The following is a 20,933-nucleotide window of genomic DNA, read 5'->3' as shown; positions in this document are numbered from 1 at the left end:
CTTGACCACCTTCCTGTGTCCTCACTGAAAATCCCCCACATCAATCATCCTCTCTACACCGACAATATGTACAGCAAACGATACGTTCAGCTCCTGTACAACGTACTTAATGCCAACCATAGGACAATGTGTTTAGACTGTAAATAGGGTAGGCTACCATAATCTGGCCACAGTCACCTTAGCTGCAAAAAAAACATTATTCTACCATTTCATATTGTCGTGTCTTAATTGTAATCATGTCATGTATGTTTTTTTTTTTTTTTTCACCTTTTTTTAACCAGGTAGGCTAGTTGAGAACAAGTTCTCATTTACAACTGCGACCTGGCCAAGATAAAGCAAAGCAGTGCAACACAAACAACAACACAGAGTTACACATGGAATAAACAAGCGTACAGTCAATAACACAATAGAAAAAAAATAAAGTCTATATACAGTGTGTGCAAATGGCGTGAGGAGGTAAGGCAATAAATAGGCCATAGTAGCAAGTAATTATCATTTATGAAATTAACACTGGAGTGATAGATGTGCAGATGATGATGTGCTAGTAGAAATACTGGTGTGCAAAAGAGCAGAAAAGTAAATAAAAGCAAAATGGGGATGAGGTAGGTAGATTGGATGGGCTATTCACAGATGGGCTATGTACAGCTGCAGCGATCAGTTAGCTGCTCGGATAGCTGATGTTTAAAGTTAGTGAGGGAAATATAAGTCTCCAGCTTCAGCGATTTTTGCAATTCGTTCCAGTCATTGGCAGCAGAGAACTGGAAGGAAAGGCAGCCAAAGGAGGTGTTGGCTTTACCTAGCAAAGACTTATAGATGACCTGGAGCGAGTGGGTCTGGCGATGAATATGTAGCGATGGCCAGCCCATTAGAGCATACAGGTCACCATGGTGGGTGGTATATGGGGCTTTGGTGACAAAATGGATGGCACTATGATAGCCTGCATCCAGTTTGCTGAGTAGAGTGTTGGAGGCTATTTTGTAAATGACATACGAGGGTATGTTTGGCGGCGTGAGTTAAGGTGGCTTTGTTGCGGAATAGAAAGACAATTCTAGATTTAATTTTGGATTGGAGATGTTTAATATGATTCTGGAAGGAGAGTTTACAGTCTAGCCAGACACCTAGGTATTTGTAGATGTCCACATATTCTAAGTCAGAACCGTCCAGAGTAGTGATACTGGTCGGGCGGGCGGGTGCGGGCAGCGAACGCTTGAAAAGCATGCATTTAGTTTTACTAGCGTTTATGAGCAGTTGGAGGCCATGGAAGGAGTGTTGTATGGCATTGAAGCTCGTTTGGAGGTTTGTTAACACAGAGTCCAAAGAAGGGCCAGATGTATACAGAATGGTGTCATCTGCGTAGAGGTCGATCAGAGAATCACCAGCAGCAAGAGCGACATCGTTGATATATACAGAGAAAAGAGTCGGCCTGAGAATTGAACCCTGTGGTACCCCCATAGAGACTGCCAGAGGTCCGGAAAACAGGCCCTCCGATTTGACACACTGAACTCTGTCTGAGAAGTAGTTGGTGAACCAGGCGAGGCAGTCATTTGAGAAACCAAGGCTGTTGAGTCTGCCGATAAGAATGCAGTGATTGACAGAGTCGAAAGCCTTGGCCAGGTCGATGAAGATGGATGCAGAGTACAATCTTTTATCGATGGCGGTTATGATATTGTTTAGTACCTTGAGCTTGGCTGAGGTGCACCCGTGACCAGCTCGGAAACAGGATTGCACAGCAGAGAAGGTACGGTAGGATTAGAAATTGTCAGTGATCTGTTTATTAACTTGGCTTTCAAAGACTTTAGAAAGGCAGGGCAGAATGGATATAGGTCTATAACAGTTTGGGTCTAGAGTGTCACCCCCTTTGAAGAGGGGGATGACCGATGCAGCTTTCCATTCTTTAGGGATCTCGGACGATACGAAAGAGAGTTTGAACAGACTGGTAATAGGGATTGCAATAATGGCGGCGGATAATTTTAGAAAGAAAGGGTCCAGATTGTCTAGCCCAGCTGATTTGTACGGGTCCAAGTTTTGCACATCTTTCAGAACATCTGCTATCTGGATTTGGGTGAAGGAGAAGCTGGGGAGGCTTGGGCGAGTAGCTGCGGGGGGTGCGGAACTGTTGGGGTAGTGTCACAGCTGTCATACTGGAGAGAAGACCAAGGCGCCACGGGAATGTGGATACTCATATTTTAATTAAAAAAAAGGAGTAAAGCATCCACCGGACAAAAACAATACACACGACAGGAACAGTCTTGCAGGCACACAAAACGCAATGCAAGAACAACTACCCACAACCCCAAAGAAAAACACACACTACTATATAGGACTCCCAATCAAAGGCAACTCAACACACCTGCCTTCAATTGGGAGTCCAATCACCAACACAACACTTAACACACAAAACACACAAAACTAATACAATTGCTCCCTCTGCTGGTCAGGACGTGACAGGTAGCCAGGAGGAAAGCATGGCCAGCCGTAGAGAAATGCTTTTTGAAATTCTCGATTATAGTGGATTTATCGGTGGTGACAGTGTTACCTAGCCTCAGTGCAGTGGGCAGCTGGGAGGAGGTGCTCTTGTTCTCCATGGACTTTACAGTGTCCCAAAACTTTTTGGAGTTAGAGCTACAGGATGCAAATTTCAGTTTGAAAAAGCCAGCCTTTGCTTCCCTGAACAGTTGCATATCGCAGGGACTATTCGATGCTATTGCAGTCCGCCACAGGATGTTTTTGTGCTGGTCGAGGGCAGTCAGGTCTGGAGTGAACTAAGGGCTATATCTGTTCTTAGTTCTACATTTTTTAGTAGGTTAGTATGAAGTATCCTACTATGAGTCTAACAAAAGTGAGACAATCATTTGTTGAGAGATTTCAGCATCTCTATTCTCAGTCCAGTGACAAACCACTTCCACCCTCTTCTGGGCAGACCTGGTACCTAACATCACGGACAGAACCAGGAAGCCACAGGAAAAGAAGGAAACGTATATGGTCTTTGTTACTCTACTACACACACTGTCCATTAGTGAAGTGTTTTTTTTATTCCTTATTAAAACTGGATACTTGTTAGAAACAGGTTTTCATCGGTGGTGCACTAAATAACTACACGGTTTAGGTAGGTCTTTTTAAAATATCGGGATCAGTTCAGCTGTTGGGTGGGTATAATTTGTTGAACATTTCAACAGGAATCTGTTCCAAACACTTCGTAAATAGCAAGGTTGCCAACAAATAACGCATACAAAGTTGTAGAGCGGCACAATATGATCCCGGGTAGGGAGTGGGCTAATTAATTATGTTTTTCACTCACCATGTTTATTCTGAAAAATGTCTGTCACTCTGGAAGCCTATTGACAAACATCAAGAATACGTTACGTGGTGAGTTGATGCCTATTCGGCAGCTATTTTGCTAACGTTAGGAGAATTGATAATGTTACTTTGTATGTGTTTGTTTCTGATTCCTGTCGGAACGCTCCACAAATTATACCCACCTGTATTCAGGGCTGCTGGGATCAGGATGATCCGAAGGCTGTCAACAGCTATCCCCGTGTAAGGAAAGCTTCATTCCCAGGGCTGTTCTGAAGAAAAACACTCTTCTGGATGATTGTAAATGCCTTTGCTTCTCAGTCTTTTTCTTTCATTTTTTTTCTCTCAGTAGATTTTCCAGTCTCTCTGTGTCCTTCCTGGATCTGACGCCTTACCCAGCATCTCTGTCAACTCACACAAATCTTATGATTGTGTGAAGAAATGTGTCTCTGACCTGAAAAAGCCACTACAAAACTTGATGAAAAAAAACATGGTGAAGATATCTGGAGCAGGTAATGATAAACACATATTGACAGAAATATATCTGGGAAATTGAATATTTTTACAAGAGTATACACCATGTTCTCTAGTACAGTAACAAATACATGTTGTTACCAAGTGATAATTGTGGACCAATGACCGAATGTGGACCAATGACAATTTTTCTTCATTAGTGAAAAAGGTTTACATTGTTCCACTTCCTGATCCCAAGACCAGAGAGTTCTTGAAATGTAAGCAATTTTTTTCGAATTCTACTACGAAATATACATACAGTACAGTATATACCCCACAAGTATGCATACTCATGACCATTTACTAGCAATCACAGAAACACAAACACCTAACTGCTTTTTAAAAACATTTTTATATGTTATTCTCAGATTCCTGACAACTCACTTTGGATCCAGACCCAGCCAATGAGTACCTCTGGCTGTCTGAGGGGAACAGAAAGGGGATATGTAGAAAAGAGTCTCAGTCCTATCCTACCATCCAGACAGATTTACCGACATTGACCGGTGTTGTGTAGAGAGGGTCTGTCTGGAGCCTGCTACTGGGAAGTAGAGTGGAGCAGGGAGAGAGTTAAAGTAGCTGTCTCATACAGAAGCATCAGCAGGGATGGAGAGGAATATGAGAGTGATTTTCAATGGAATTATCAGTTCTGGTGTTTGAACTGCAACCCACCCATCCGCACTTTCTGGCACAATCAAAACATGACGGATATCCCTGTCCCCTGCCGCTCCAGAGTAGGAGTGTACCTGGACCACAGGGCAGGAACTCTGTCCTTTTAGTGTCTCTGACACAATGACCCTCCTCCACAGAGTTCTGACCACATTCACACAGCCCCTCCATCCTGCGTTTGGGTTTTATTATGATGATTCATCTGTGAGGATACTGACACCTGTTCAATGATAAGCATATACAGTTTAGTTTATTTATTCACACAAAAAACAAGTGAAAGACATACAGTGCAGGTGAAGTTGGAAACAAGGTAAAAAAGGTGTGCAGGTGACGTTGGAAACCAGAGGATTTATATGAAAACCACAACAACAACAAAAATATGTATATGAAAACCACAAAATTATATGTAACAAAACAGATTTTTCAATCAACAAATAAGTATAAGCAAATGAAGTATAAACAAAGTGTAAACAAATTACTCATACGTGCACTTCAATGGTGGAGGGAATGATGGTGAAGTCTGAGAAGGTAGTAGTCAATTATACATACTTGATTATTAAGTTGCTTGGCTGTTGCACTATAACTGACATCTGTGTTTTGGGGACGTTAGAAAATATTTGTAATGAAACTAATACTGTATGTTGATTATGTGCCTTCGTGAAGATAATTGCTTGATTGTATTGTATCATGTTTGTGTTAAATTATGTAGAATAAACTTGAAATGGAGGTACTTTGGTTCATATTCAGTGTCATAGAAATTAAAAATATGTTGAATTGTTGTTCGTTTATCAATATCATCACAATACAAGATCCTCAGTAATCCAAAGACAGTCTGCACATTAACACTGTGCTTGTTTAACTGATGACCAACATATCCTATTTAATGAACTACCATGTAAATAAATAGCTAGGTATTAGAGAAACTTTGTAAAATGTGAAGAAAAAAATTAGGTCAAATTAAAGTGAGCCAATGAGTTGTGAGCTTGTATTGTAGTTCCATTGAAAAACCTGTAACCTGAGGAGAGGCACATGTAGACCACATGCCCCACATCCAGCAGTAGTGGCTGTGGTGGATATGCACTTGTTTTGGTCACTAGTAACATTTCCATCATTGGGCAAATGTGTTTTGCATAGCCCGGTGCCCCAGGTGGTTGGAGATTTCGGTTAAGGACCAATGGATTGGTCTAAAATGTACAAACGCCACCTACCCGGGGCACTGTGCAATGCAAAACAAATTTGCCCAATGTTCTGTACATGATCACACACACATACTGGCAAAATTCTGAACATTTGTTTTGAAGATGTGAAAATCACAGCACTGAGAATGCACTGTGACAGCCCACATATGCCCTCTACTGGGCCTTCCTAGTATTTGATTGGAGTTCACACCATAGAATAATAAACTCAGCAAAAAAAGAAATGTTCTCACTGTCAACTGTGTTTATTTTCATCAAACTTAACATGTGTAAATATTTGTATGAACATAACAAGATTCAACAACTGAGACATAAACTGAACAAGCTCCACAGACATGTGACTAACAGAAATTTAATAATGTGTCCCTGAACAAAGGGGGGGGGGGGGGGTCAAAATCAGAAGTAACAGTCAGTACCTGCAGTGGCCACCAGCTGCAATAAGTACTGCAGTGCATCTCCTCCTCATGGACTGCACCAGATTTGCCAGTTCTTGCTGCGAGATGTTACCCCACTCTTCTGCCAAGGCACCTGCAAATTCCCAGACATTTCTGGGGGGAATGGCCCTAGCCCTCACCCGCCGATCCAACAGGTCCCAGACGTGCTCAATGGGATTGAGATCCGGGCTCTTCGCTGGCCAAATCACGCACAGAACGAGCAGTATGGTCATGTCAGGATGAGCCTACAGGAAGGGTACCACATGAGGGAGGAGGATGCCTTCCCTGTAAAGCACAGCATTGAGATTGCCTGCAATGACAACAAGCTCAGTCCGATGATGCTGTGAAATACCACCGCAGACCATGACGGACCCTCCACCTCCAAATCAATCCCGCTCAAGAGTACAGGCCTCGGTGTAACGCTCATTCCTTCGACGATAAACACGAATCTGAACATCATCCCTGGTGAGACAAAACCGCGAATCTTCAGTGAAGGGCACTTTTTGCCATGGACCTGTCTGGTCCAGCGACGGTGGGTTTGTGCCCATAGGCGACGTTGTTGCCGGTGATGTCTGGTGAGAACAGGCTTACAAACCCTCAGTCCAGCCTCTCTCAGCCTATTGCGGACAGTATGAGCGCTGATGGAGGGATTGTGCATTCCTGGTGTAACTCGGGCAGTTGTTGTTGCCAACCTGTACCTGTCCCGCAGGTGTGATGTTCGGATGTACCGATTCTGTGCAGGTGTTGTTACACGTGGTCTGCCACTGCGAGGACGATCAGCTGTCCGTCCTGTCTCCCTGTAGCGCTGTCTTAAGCGTCTCACAGTACGGACATTGCAATTTATTGCCCTGGCCACATCTGCAGTTCTCATGCCTCCTTGCAGCATGCCTAAGGCACGTTCACGCAGATGAGTAGGGACCCTGGGCAACTTTCTTTTGGTGTTTTTCAGAGTCAGTAGAAAGGCCTCTTTAGTGTCCTAAGTTTTCATAACTGTGACCATAATTGCCTACCGTCTGTAAGCTGTTAGTGTCTAAATGACCGTTCCACAGGTGCATGTTCATTAGTTGTTTATGGTTCATTGAACAAGCATGGGAAACAGTGTTTTAACCCTTTACAATGAAGATCTGTGAAGTTATTTGGATTTTTACGAATTATCTTTGAAAGACAGCGTCCTGAAAAGGGACGTTTTTTTGTTGTTGCTGAGTTTAGTATACTAGTGGGGTATTCCAGGAAGCAGGATTATTAAATTACCCAGCTAACATTGATAAAACAGCCACATATGACTTGATTTTCTGGTTGATTAAGAAAGCTACATTTGTATATGGGTTGTTGAGTCAATTACAAGTCTATATTTCTCAAAAAGAGGAACTTATTTCAAGCAATTTTGTTAGCTGGCTAACTCATTTATCCAGCATTCTAGAACAGTTGAATATAAACAAAACATGTCCGATACGGCTGCTCAGTGATAGAGCTGTAAAGTTTGGTCAGAGTTGTCTCCAACCAGGGGCGAAAATCTGATATCAACTTTGGGGGGGACAATTACATGACATTTTCTCAAGAGCAATTCCTGAGGGGGACACCAAAAGTAGTGCTGTAACACATAGCCTACATTGTAATATGGTAAATGTATATTGAGGAACCAAAGAAATAAGGTGTTTGCCGTACTCCTAACTACCGGTACCCAAAACTACACAACTACTCACAACAGCAATACCATTGCCTTTAACAAATCTTAGTTCAGTCACCAGTTTAAGTTGAGAGTGGGGGTATCCATGGCATTTTCCAATTATGTTCCTATTTTACAAGTCAAAAAAATTGAGAACCTTTCATAATGTTGCCACACAAAGACTCAACAAACTTACCTGAGACTCCGTCTCTGCCAGTCTGTCCCTGCATATCTGTCCCCAACTCTGCTGTCTGTGTGCCATCTGTTGCCTGCTCTGCCTAATGACATCATTGTGAAACATTTCCATTAGAATTTCATTTCTTTCTTATGAACATTTTATCAACTAGTCTTTGAGATATTAGGCTACTAGGGTTCTTACTTTGCGTTTTGGTGTACTGAAAAATACTCTGATGTCCGTCTTTTATTTTTCTGCCATTTTTCAACCTGGCTGGCTGGCTACAGACACACAGTGTGTAGGTTATTTACAGTAGGAGATGGGCTTCTATCATCTTATCTTTTATCATTCTATTTGGGCTTCGATCTAAAAGGTAGCTAGCAAATGTGAAACGGATTAAAATGACAAGAGTTGACAGCTGTATGAGTTCACCATTTACACAACATATGCTGCAACCTTTTGTAATTTTAATAGTTTGTTTCATATTGGCTGGCTTCCAACAATAGCTGAATTTGCAAAGCAAGCGAGCACCAATTCCGTTTCAGTGGTGTTTGCTATAATCTTTGCTACCCGGGTTAAATAAAATAAATTAATAAAAGTTCCCTTGCGACAATTTAGCTTTTGCAACGAGACCATTAAATATATTTAAGACAATGGTAGAAGAAGAGCGTAGTTCTGTTCAGTTTGGACTTCAGTTTATCGCTAACCTTATCACAGACAATTCGAGCTTGTACTTTTAAAAATCCACCTTTCCAGAAATAAGTATCTCACTGTTGCCACTTGTTATAGACCCCCTCAGCCCCCAGCTGTGCCCTGGACACCATATGTGAATTGATTGCCCCACATCTATCTTCAGAGTTCGTACTGTTAGGTGACCTAAACTGGGATATGCTTAACACCCCGGGCCGTCCTACAATCTAAGCTAGATGCCCTCAATCTCACACAAATTATCAAGGAACCTACCAGCTACAACCCTAAATCCGTAACCATGGGCACCCTCATACATTTACATTTAAGTCATTTAGCAGAGCGACTTACAAATTGGTGCAAATTGGTGGTGGGGGGGGGGGGGGGGGGGGTTAGAAGGATTACTTTATCCTAGGTATTCCTTAAAGAGGTGGGGTTTCAGCTGTCTCCGGAAGGTGGTGATTGACTCCGCTGTCCTGGCGTCGTGAGGGAGCTTGTTCCACCATTGGAGTGTCAGAGCAGCGAACAGTTTTGACTGGGCTGAGCGGGAACTGTGCTTCCTCAGAGGTAGGGGGGCCAGCAGGCCAGAGGTGGATGAACGCAGTGCCCTTGTTTGGGTGTAGGGCCTGATCAGAGCCTGAAGGTATGGAGGTGCCGTTCCCTTCACAGCTCCGTAGGCAATCACCATGGTCTTGTAGCGGATGCGAGCTTCAACTGGAAGCCAGTGGAGAGAGCGGAGGAGCGGGGTGACGTGAGAGAACTTGGGAAGGTTGAACATAGATATCATCCTGACCAACTTGCCCTCCAAATACACCTCTGCTGTCTTCAACCAGGATCTCAGCAATCACTGCCTCATTGCCTGCGTCTGTAATGGGTCTGCGGTCAAATGACCACCCCTCATCACTGTCAAACGCTCCCTTAAACACTTCAGCGAGCAGGCCTTTCTAATCAACCTCGACCGGGTATCCTGGAAGGATATTGACCTCATCCCGTCAGTAGAGGATGCCTGGTTGCTCTTTAAAAGTGCTTTCCTCACCATCTTAAATAAGCATGCCCCATTCAAAAAATGTAGAAATAAGAACAGATATAGCCCTTGGTTCACCCCAGACTTGACTGCCCTTGACCAGCACAAAAACATCCTGTGGTGTACTGCATTAGCATCAAATAGCCCCCGCGATATGCAACTTTTCAGGGAAGTCAGGAACCAATATACACAGTCAGTTAGGAAAGCTAAGGCTAGCCTTTTCAAACAGAAATTTGCATCCTGTAGCACTAATTCCAAAAAGTTTTGGGACACTGTAAAGTCCATGGAGAATAAGAGCACCTCCTCCCAGCTGCCCACTGTACTGAGGCTAGGAAACACTGTCACCACCGATAAATCTACGATAATCAATTTCAATAAGCATTTTTCAACGGCTGGCCATGCTTTTCACCTGGCTACCCCTACCCCGCTCAACAGCTCTGGACCCCCCGCAAAAACTTGCCCAAGCCCCCCCCCTTGCTTCTTCTTCACCCAAATCCAGACAGCTGAGGTTCTGAAAGAGCTGCAGAATCTGGATCCCTACAAATCAGCAGGGCTAGACAATCTGGACCCTCTCTTTCTAAAATTGTCTGCCGAAAATGTTGCAACCCCTATTACTAGCCTGTTCAACCTCTCTTTTGTATCGTCTGCGATCCCCAAAGATTGGAAAGCTGCCGCGGTGATCCCCCTCTTCAAAGGGGAAGACACTCTAGACCCAAACTGTTATAGACCTATATCCATCCTGCCCTGTCTTTCTAAAATCTTCGAAAGCCAAGTTAACAAACAGATCACCGACCATTTTGAATCCCACCGTACCTTCTCCACTATGCAATCTGGTTTCCGAGGTGGTCATGGTTGCCCCTCAACCACGCTCAAGGTCCTAAACGATATCATAACCCCTATCGATAAAATATTTTACTGTGCAGCCGTCTTCATCGACCTGGCCAAGGCTTCGACTCTGTCAATCACCGCATTCTTTTCGGCAGACTCAATAGCCTTGGTTTCTGAAATGACTGCATCGCCTGGTTCACCAACTACTTCTCAGACAGAGTTCAGTGTGTCAAATCAGAGGGCCTGTTGTCCAGACCTCTGGTAGTCTCTATGGGGCTGCCACAGGGTGCAATTCTCAGGCCAACTCTTTTCTCTGTATATATCAATGATGTCGCTCTTGCTGCTGGTGATTCTCTGATCCACCTCTACGCAGACGACACCATTCTGTATACATCTGGCCCTTCTTTGGACACTGTTAACAAACCTCCAAACAAGCTTCAATGCCATACAACACTCCTTCCATGGCCTCCAACTGCTTTTAAATGCTAGTAAAACTAAATGCATGCTCTTCAACCAATTGCTGCCCGCACGACTAGCATCACTACTCTGGACGGTTCTGACTTAGAATATGTGGACATCTACAAATACCTAGGTGTCTGGTTAGACTGTAAACTCTCCTTCCAGACTCACATTAAGCATCTCCAATCCAAAATTAAATCTAGAATCGTCTTCCTATTTCGCAACAAAGCCTCCTTCACTCATGCTGCCAAACATACCCTCGTAAAACTGATTATCCTACCGATCCTTGACTTCGGCGATGTCATTTACAAAATCGCCTCCAACACTCTACTCGGCAAATTGGATGTAGTCTATCAGCGTGCCATCCGATTTGTCACCAAAGCCCCAGATACTACCCACCACTGCAACCTGTACGCTCTCGTTGGCTGGCCCTCGCTACATATTCGTCGCCAAACCCACTGGCTCCAGGTCATCTATAAAAGTCTTTGCTAGGTAAAGCCCCGCCTTATTTCAGCTCACTGGTCACTATAGCAACACCCACCTGTAGTATGCGCTTCAGCAGGTATATTTCACTGGTGATCCCCAAAGCCAACATCTCCTTTGGCCGCCTTTCCTTCCAGTTCTCTGCTGCCAATGACTGGAACGATTTGCAAAAAAAAAAAAAAACACCTGAAGCTGGAGACATATCTCCCTCTCCAACTTTAAGCATCAGCTGTCAGAGCAGCTTACCAATCACTGTACCTGTACACAGCCCATCTGTAAATAGCCCACCCAACTACCTCATCCCCATATTATTTTTTTTGCTCTTTTGCACCCCAGTTCTCTACTTGCACATCTATCACTCCAGTGTTAATGCTAAATTGCTATTATTTCATCTCTATGGCCTATTTATTTCCTTACCTCCCTAATCTTACATTTGCACACACTGTACATAGACCTTTTCTATTGTGTTATTGACTGTACGTTTGTTTATCCCATGTGTAACTCTGTGCTGTTGTTTTTGTCGCACTGCTTTGCTTTATCTTGGCCAGGTCGCAGTTGTAAATGAGAACTTGTTCTCAACTGGCCTACCTGGTTAAATAAAGGTGAAATAAAATAAATATTCATATCATACAGGTGTGGACGTCGGGAACAGGGAAAAAAGAACATCCAGACATACAATTGTTATGTCATCCTTGTTTATTGTTTTGAATTGATGACAATAGCTAAGGAAGATAATTAGTATATAGAGTAAGGCATCATATTGCAGAGTTTAAAAAAAGTAGACAAAAAAGAAAATACAAAGAAAGCAAAAAGTGTGGTTCAGCTAAACAAAACATATGTTGTTGAGAAAGACTAGTGTGTGAGGAGCTACAGCCTGACTCTCACAGGAACATCCTGGGGCTATTCACTGGGGTTCTGGATGACTATCAATAGATACTCTTTGTCTGGAAGAGAGAGGAGAAAACAAACTGTAAAACCACTGAATGTGTCTCATTACATTTCACTGAATGTGTTTTATTAACTTTACCTTAAACAATTAATGAAATAGTTAATAAATGAACCGCACAATATCGATATGTCAGATATATTGATGTTCACATGGGTCTGGGCCTCCCTCGAGAACCTGAACCACCTCTGCTTCACTCACCAGGTGCCACCATGATCTCATGCTTCTTGGAGCGGATGCGGAGGAAGGTCAGGTCGTTCTGAGGGTCGAGGTCTCGGACTGTGCTCCTGGCTTTCATAGTGAGCTGGTGCAGCAGACCAGCATACTGCACCGTAGTGGAGTTGTCTAAGGTAGTTCTGATTGGGATACCTGAGAAAGACCAACACATCGGATCAACTTTAGTAGAGGTGATGAGAGTAGCACTGATTAGTTAGCCTGCTAGATACATTCAAATGGTATGTCTAAAGTGTAAAATTGTCTCCACATATTTGTGGCTATAGGTACAGCTCCTATAAGAGAATGTAGGCATGGGATTGTATTGCTTACCCTCGGCATTAACAACTATTGTTCCAATTACACCTTTGTGAGTTTGAATTCTCTTTAGTGTCTCCTCAACTTCTGCCTGTTTAGGGGAGAAAATAAAACGGCACTAAATCTTTATGCTATAGCAAGCAGCTTTAGCACACTCATCTGACCAAGACCCTCAAGACAGTCAACAGTTAGCATAATGTTACCGCATTCATAGAAGCTAACCACTTTAGCGACTATTGATGATAGTATCTTCTGACTGGGGAAGTTTTGTTAAGAGCCTTGAAGCTTGCTCTAAACATTAACACGCATCGCTTGCGGTATGTTTTTGGAAATATAAGCAATATATCTTCAGAAATAAATAATTTACAAAAAAACTAAAGCTTAAATTACTACACACGTTTATAGGGTCAGTGTTCCCACATGGCCATATCCACATGTAACATCGCTGGTTTATGGAAAACAGACGGAAGACGTAGTCGGCCAACTGTGATAATTGGCTACTGTATCTAGCGTGCTCCGAACACCTGTGTGTAAGTGTAGTTCGTCAACTGGAGGCACACAAATTGTGGATCTGTGCAAAACTGCTACAAAACTGCCCAAGAACACTAAGGTAACCTGTCTAAATGACTACCGACCCGTAGCACACATCTGTAGCCATGAAGTGCTTTGAAAGGCTGGTCATGGCTCACATCAACCCAGAAACCCTAGACCCACTCAAATTTGTATACCGCCCCAACAGATCCACAGATGATGCAATCTCTATTGCACTCAACACTGCCCTTTCCCACCTGGACAAAAGAAACACCTATGTGAGAATACTATTCATTGACTACAGCTCATCGTTCCAACACCATAGTGCCCTCAAAGCTCACCACTAAGCTAAGGACCCTGGCACTAAACACCTCCCTCTGCAACTTGATTCTGGACTTCCTGACAGGCCTTCCCCAGGTGGTAAGGGTAGGTAACACATCTGCCACACTGATCATCAACACGGGGCCCCTCAGGGGTGCGAGCTCAGTCCCCTCCTGTACTTCCTGTTCACTCATGACTGCATTGCCAGGCACGACGCCAACACCATCATCAAGTTTGCTTTTGACACAAGTGGTAGGCCTGATCACCAACAACGATGAGACAGCCTATAAGGAGGAGTTCAGATACCTGGTCGTGTGGTGCCAGGATAACAACCTCTCCCTCAACGTGATCAAGACAAAGGAGATGATTGTGGACTACTGGAAAAGGAGGACAGAGCACGCCCCCATTCTCATCGACAGGGCTGTAGTGGAGCAGGTTGAGAACTTCAAGTTCCTTGGTGTCCACATCAACAAACTATCATGGTCCAAACACACTACGACAGTCGTGAAGAAGGCACGACAAAGCCTATTCCCCCTCAGGAGACTGAAAAGACTTGGCATGGGTCCTCAGATCCTCAAAAGCTACAGAGGGTAGTGCGTACAGCCCAGTACATCCGCTGGGGCCAAGCCTCCCGCCATCCAGGACCTCTATACCAGGCAGTGTCAGAGGAAGGCCCTAAAAATTGTCAAAGACTCCAGCCACCCTAGTCATAGACTGTTCTCTCTGCTACCGCACGGCAAGTGGTACCGGAGCGCCAAGTCTAGGTCCAAAAGGCTTCTTAACAGCTTCTACCCCCAAGCCACAAGACTTCTGAACACCTAATCAAAGGGCTACCCAGACCGCTCTTTTACACTGCTGCTACTCTCTGTTTATCTATGCATAGTCACTTTAACTCTACATATTACCTCAATTACCCCGACTAACCGGTGCCCTGCACATTGACTCTGTACCGGTACCCCCTGTATATAGCCTCATTCTTATTTTACTGTTTAATTATTTGTTACTTTAATTTATTTATTTTACTTACTTATCTACATTTTACTTAACACGTTTTTTTTAAACTTCTTAAAGCATTGTTAAAGGGCTTGTAAGTAAGCATTTCACTGTAAGGTTTACACCTGTTATAATCGGCGCATGTGACAAATAAAATTTGATTTTAATTGTAACTATGATTTTTATTTGAAAAACTCTTCCTGATATAAAAGATAAGGGGGATATCAGCGTATGCTTCGAAAACAGGTTTGAAATCGATGATTGCCTTTCCTAAACATTAAAACACAGCGTCGGAATTGTGGTTCACATGGAGTTAAATGCGGGCGAATGTAACCGCTGAAACCCCTTTAGGAAGGGTTATCGAGAGCTAGCGTAACGTTACCTAGCAAGCTTACGTAAAGTGCGATGGGTTGATAATGGATATTTGCTGTCGTTTCCGTCACGTATCTAACCCTTTACATAACTATTATTAAACTAGTTACATGAGGCAAAACATGTCATGTTAATAAAAATATTCATAAAAAAATGTTGTACCATATTTGAAGGTGCTGTCAATGTTGTTGTTGTAGTCCAGCAAGTAGGTTCCTTTCTTCACTCCAGTCGCGTTCTGTTCTTTCTTCCTCAGTGATACCGCTGTGAAGCAGGCAAGAATACCTAAGTACTTCTGGGTCACGGACTTTTGGAATCCTTCAGAATAAGAGTTCCGTCCTGTTTACTTTGTAAGTGAAGAATTTGGGCGAATGTGAAGGAAAATGTGCACAATTATCGATATATTATTCATTGAAAAACTAATTAAACGTATTTCTATTAAATATTATGTGATTTATTTGTTGATTTTTTTATTTATTTCAAACCTAAATGGTCAACAATGTTTTTGTGTGTGTACGCCACAGGATGTTGGTGGCATCTTAATTGGGGAGGACGGGCACGTGGTAATGGCTGGAGTGGAATAGGTGGAAAGGTATCAACAACATCAAACACATGGTTTCCATTCCATTCGCGCCGTTCTAGGCATTATTATGAGCAGTCCTCCCCTCAGCAGCCTCCTTTAGTGTACGCCTATCATTTATTGCACCATACATGTGTCTCAGTATTCTACTCAGAAGCACTTCTAGTTTCCACATCCACAGATTTTACATCCCAATGAGTGTCGCTGCTCATTCTGCGGCCCTTAAAGTGTGGCATATCAGCTTAAATCCAATCTGTTTTTTATATTGGACATATTGCATATTGCACTGTACACAATTTTCTGTATGTTGTGTCGCAGTTAAAGGGGGGCGCTTCTAGTTTCCAAATCCACAGAGTATACATTCCGAAGAGCATTGCTGCTCATTCTACAAACAAACAATTGGTTTATTCAAAAAGTCAAGAGAGACGCAATTTGGTAAAAAGCATGATTTATTCATAACAAATATCATGATGAAGTTAATTAATTAAGTACTTTTCGTTAAATTGATCATTAACAGTAACACAGAAGTTTCAAATTATATGCAAGATTCTCTTCATCTCATCAGCAGAGTCAGCACTGGGCACAAACTGGTTGAATCAACATTGTTTCCACTTCATTTTTGGAAAATATCTATGTGACGATTGGGGTGATACCACCCTATAAGATACTAGGATACTGCCTAAAAGTATATATTTTATTTGTCTAGCCAAAACACCTGATGCACATTTTGGCACGTAAGACTGGCTGATTTAAATGTGTAAAGTCTGCAGCCTTCTCATTATTAGGATAAATTAGATCATTTACAGGTATGTCAGTCAGTTAACACTCCATCTACTGATCACATTGTTTATCTTAAGTAATTAGCTTCTCACCTAATCACCTGCTAATAGTCATAATTTGTCACCTTCATTATCAAATCAAATCAAATTTGATTGGTCACAAACACATGGTTAGCAGATGTTAATGTGACTGTAGCGAAATGCTTGTGCTTCTAGTTCCGACAGTGCAGTAGTATGTAACAAGTAGTCTAACAATTCCACAACTACCTAATACACATGAATCAAAAGGGCTGGAATAAGAATATGTACATATATGGATTGGAAATGACCGAGCGGCATAGGCAAGATGGAATAGATGGTAAAAAAACAGAGTATATACATTTTAGTAGACGCTCTTATCCAGAGCGACTTACAGTAGTGAATGCATACATTTCATTTTTTTTTTTTTTTTTTTTGTACTGACCCCCGTGGGAATCGAACCCACAACCCTGGCGTTGCACACACCATGCTGGCGTTGCAAACACCATGCTCTACCAACTGAGCCACAGGGAAGACATATGAGATGAGTAATGTAAGATATGTAAACATTATTCAAGTGGCATTATTAAAGTGACTAGTGATCAATTTATTAAAGTGGCCAATGATTTCGAGTCTGTATGTAGGAAGCAGCCTCTCTGTGTTAGTGATGGCTGTTTAACAGTCTGATGGCCTTGAGATAGAAGCTGTTTTTCATTATTGGGCAAACCAAGAGTGCAAGTCTGGTATGGAATGGCGTTTTATTTCACACTGGAAGCAAACAAAGAGTAAACTAAAATAGATAATTTATTGTTTTGTAATTAACATATAGTCCTCAATTATTCAGTCAGCAGAGAGTTAAGGCAACAGTACAAAAGGGCAGACTGGATCCTGATTTTATGAACACAAACAATGGATAGTTTTTTCTGTATAGGGCTATATTTATGTATGGAAAGGGAAAGGAGAATACCTCGTCAGTTGTACAACTGAATGCCTTCAACTGAAATGTGTCTACTGCATTTAACCCAACCCCTCTGAATCAGAGAGGTGCGGGGGGCTGCCATAATCAACATCCAAGTCTGCGGCGCCTGGGGAACAGTGGGTTAACTTCCTTGCTCAGGGGCAGAACGACAGATTTTTACTGGCCCAACGCTCTAACCACTAGGCTACCTGCCGCGTGTAACTTGTATGGTCTAATATGCATGTCCAATATGAAAAACGGATTGCATTTAAGACAGTCACGGCGCAGTTTCGTGGGGACCCCCAGCAAGGTCCAAGCAAGGCCAGAGAGAATTTTTTTTGTTTTATAGCTAATCTCATGCTATTTTACACATTTTGCGATGAGGTTGAGAGAAAGAGATGCTGTTTTAGAGCTCATGGATTCTTCAAAGATTGGACAATGTAAACTTTTGCTCCACAATATTTGCCTTAATATGAAAAAAATGTGAAATATATATTTTGATAGACCAAAGTATCAGCTATCACACCATGTAACCGAACAACCAATTTTGTATGTGTATTTTTTTTATAAAATGCAACTAAATGGATTTTTGTCAACTCCGTCAGACACCAGAAAAGGCATTTAATTTTTACTATTATTGTCCAGCAAGTGTTTAAAGGCCTTGATTGTTCAATTCTAACATTGATTATTCAAATATGTAATACAAATCTTGAAACTTCCTTTTGTTTTGTTTTATAGCACTATTAAATGTTCCAGGGCTAATTTCGTTAGCATTTTGGTATGCTTTTTCTAGATTTAGAACATAAAATTACTAAGCAAACATTATGCCTTAGGCCTAGCACAGAAAATACTTCAATTGTTTAAGCACATGTTGCGGAACAGTGATGACAATATATTTTTGGGAATAATGGGGTTAGCCATCACTGACAGAGTTGACAACAGATACTCAAAACAGATAGATTTTTGCCTCTAAAAATAAAAGTTCAATACAAACATTTGTAAAATATGGGAAATGATTAATTTGAAAATCCCCAATAAAACCATAACCATTCAATCAGCTCTTTCAGCACTCTGACGGAGTTGACGTTAGACAACAATATGTCAGAGTTGATGTTTTACGCCGTTTAGACATTTTTTATTTTTCTTATTCATTCAGGTGACATACAGTACACAGTAGCAATCTAGCTTTTCCTCAGTTGCTTTGTGACTCTAAAACCTAATTAAATGTAATACATTTTAACCAAAATTCATATTCTATTTTAATCTATCAGGCAGATGGAGTTTAGAGTCCATGGTTGTGACTTGTGAACATGATTATTCCAACATTGTTTGTTTAAATCTATCAAAGTAGAGAACTTTACAGACAATGGGTGGTCTTGTTGCACTATATGTAATAAGGGATCCTTATTAAACCTGTTGGGGCTCGGGGGCAGTATTGAGACATTTTGAAAAAAATATGTGCCCATTTTTAACTGCCTCCTACACCAACTCAGAAGCTAGGATATGCATATTATTAACACATTCGGATAGAAAACACTCTGAATTTTCTAAAACAGTTTGAATGGTGTCTGTAAGTATAACAAAACTCATATTGCAGGCAAAAACCTGTGAAAAATAGATCACAAAAAAAAGTGAATTTTGTGACTGTACTATTTAGTGTCATTGTTTTATAGATACCATAGTGAGAAAGGATTCATTTCGCAACACCTACGGCTTCCACTAGATGTCAACGATCTTTATAAAGTTGTTTGAAGCGTCTATGATAAACAGAGAGCAAATTAGAATGCAAGGAAGTTGACATGTCATCACTTCATTTTTTTGCGCCTGCGCATAAATCTGAGAGACGTGAGTTTGTCATCATTTTTTATCTAGACATAGGATAGGTTGTGTGAAAATATTACTGATGTTTAACGTTAAAAATGGACCAAAAGATTAATGCTAAACAACATTTGACATGTTTGAACGAACATAAATAGATTATTTACTAGGTTTTTTTTAGCTTTTCGGCGTGATTTTACCAGCCCCACACCACGTTTTGTGGGAGCATAATGAACGCTAAGTACTTGGTGTTATTTGGACATAAATTATGAACTTTGTCAAAAGAAACCACATTTGTTCCGGACCTGGAATGCCTTCCGGACCTGGGATCCTGCCTTCTGATGGAGATAATCAAAGGTAAGGGGGTATTTACAATGTTATTATCGATTTTAGATGATGCTAACTGTATAGCATAGCCTGTTGTTCTTAGCATAGCACCCCGTTTATTGCAAAATGTGATTTCCCAGTAAAGTTATTTTGAGATCTGGCCATTCGGTAGCAATTACGAGATGATAATATATTATTCTTTGACTGACAATATTATAATTTACCAATGTTTTCGAATAGTAATTTTGTTATGTTCACCGGAAGCATTTCAGAGAAGAAAAAAATCTGAATTTCACGCTACTGTAAAATGCTGTTTTTGGATATAAATATGAACTTGATGGAACAAAAAATGCATGTATTGTATAACATAATGTCCTAGGAGTGTCATCTGATGGAGATTGACAAAAGTTAGTGCATAATTCAAGCTGGTTTCTGCTTTTGGTGATGCCTGACCTTGAATTGAAAATGGATGTTTGTACTTTTGTGGCTATGTACTGTCCTAACATAATCTAACTTTATGCTTTTGCCGTAAAGCCTCTTTGAAAATCGAACAATGTGGTTAGATTAAGGAGATGTTTATCATTTAAATTGTGTAAAATAGTTGATTGTTTGAGAAATTGAAATTATTAGATTTTTGATGTTTTGAATTTCCAGCCTTGTTAGCAATCCCGGCTCGGGGTTCATTGCTAACCTGTAGCCCCAACAGGTTAAATGTGTCCACTTTATTAACATAAAAGGTCTTAACAGCCCGATTAAAAGGAAAAGAGTCTATACATACCTTAAGAAATTAAAGGCTGACATTGTGTTTTTACAAGAAACACATCTTACAGCAAGTGAACACAAGAAATTGAAGAGGGAGTGGGTAGGACAAGTTTTCGCGTCCTCTTTTACCTCCAAAGCAAGAGGAACTGCAATTTAGATAAGTAGACACATCCCCTTCTGCCAACAACACTATCTCTGATCCCTCGGGCAGGTTTGTTTTGGTGCAGGGCCATATGTTTTCAGAGTCTTGGACCCTATTGAATATTTATGCTCCTAACTTCGATGACCATATGTTTATACAGAATGTCTTCCTTCAGGTCGCACAAGCACCACCAGGATGGCTACTGGTTGGAGGAGATTTTAATTTTTGTTTAGATACAGTTCTTGATAGGTCCTCTGATAAACCCTCACTTCTTACCAAAGCTGCCAAGCTCACCACGTCATTCATGAAAGATCTCAATTTAAGATCTCAATTTTAATTTAGACATCTGGAGACATTTGCACCCACAGGATAGGGACTACTCTTTTTATTCACACCCACACAAGACACACACACACATAGATAACTTTTTACT

General features: G+C 41.6%; 1 protein-coding gene across 1 annotated transcript; it reads right to left on the bottom strand.

The window, feature by feature from the left end:
• Window positions 1–12,103: 12,103 nt before the first annotated feature.
• LOC106561331 (dynein light chain roadblock-type 2) lies at window positions 12,104–15,420 on the bottom strand. Its single transcript, XM_014125175.3, has 4 exons — window positions 15,282–15,420; window positions 12,918–12,993; window positions 12,573–12,740; window positions 12,104–12,369 (listed from the first exon to the last, which is right to left on the bottom strand). Exons 1-4 carry the CDS (start codon window positions 15,282–15,284, stop codon window positions 12,326–12,328), a joined length of 291 nt encoding a protein of 96 aa, XP_013980650.1. The 5' UTR covers window positions 15,285–15,420; the 3' UTR covers window positions 12,104–12,325.
• Window positions 15,421–20,933: the final 5,513 nt, after the last annotated feature.

The sequence above is a fragment of the Salmo salar genome, chromosome 10 (assembly GCF_965601325.2).
Source record: "Salmo salar chromosome 10, fSalSal1, whole genome shotgun sequence".
Classification (NCBI taxonomy): Eukaryota; Metazoa; Chordata; class Actinopteri; order Salmoniformes; family Salmonidae; genus Salmo; species Salmo salar.
The sequence above is the reverse complement of the archived record's forward strand: the minus strand, read 5'-3'. Positions and strand labels throughout refer to the sequence as shown.

Excerpts from the sequence above, each read along its gene's own strand:
- LOC106561331 (XM_014125175.3), bottom strand. Across the intron at positions 12,741-12,917 it reads AATAGTTGTTAATGCCGAGG|GTATCCCAATCAGAACTACC; the intron begins GTAAGCAATACA and ends GGTCTTTCTCAG. Across the intron at positions 12,370-12,572 it reads TGAGATCATGGTGGCACCTG|ACAAAGAGTATCTATTGATA; the intron begins GTGAGTGAAGCA and ends TCTCTCTTCCAG.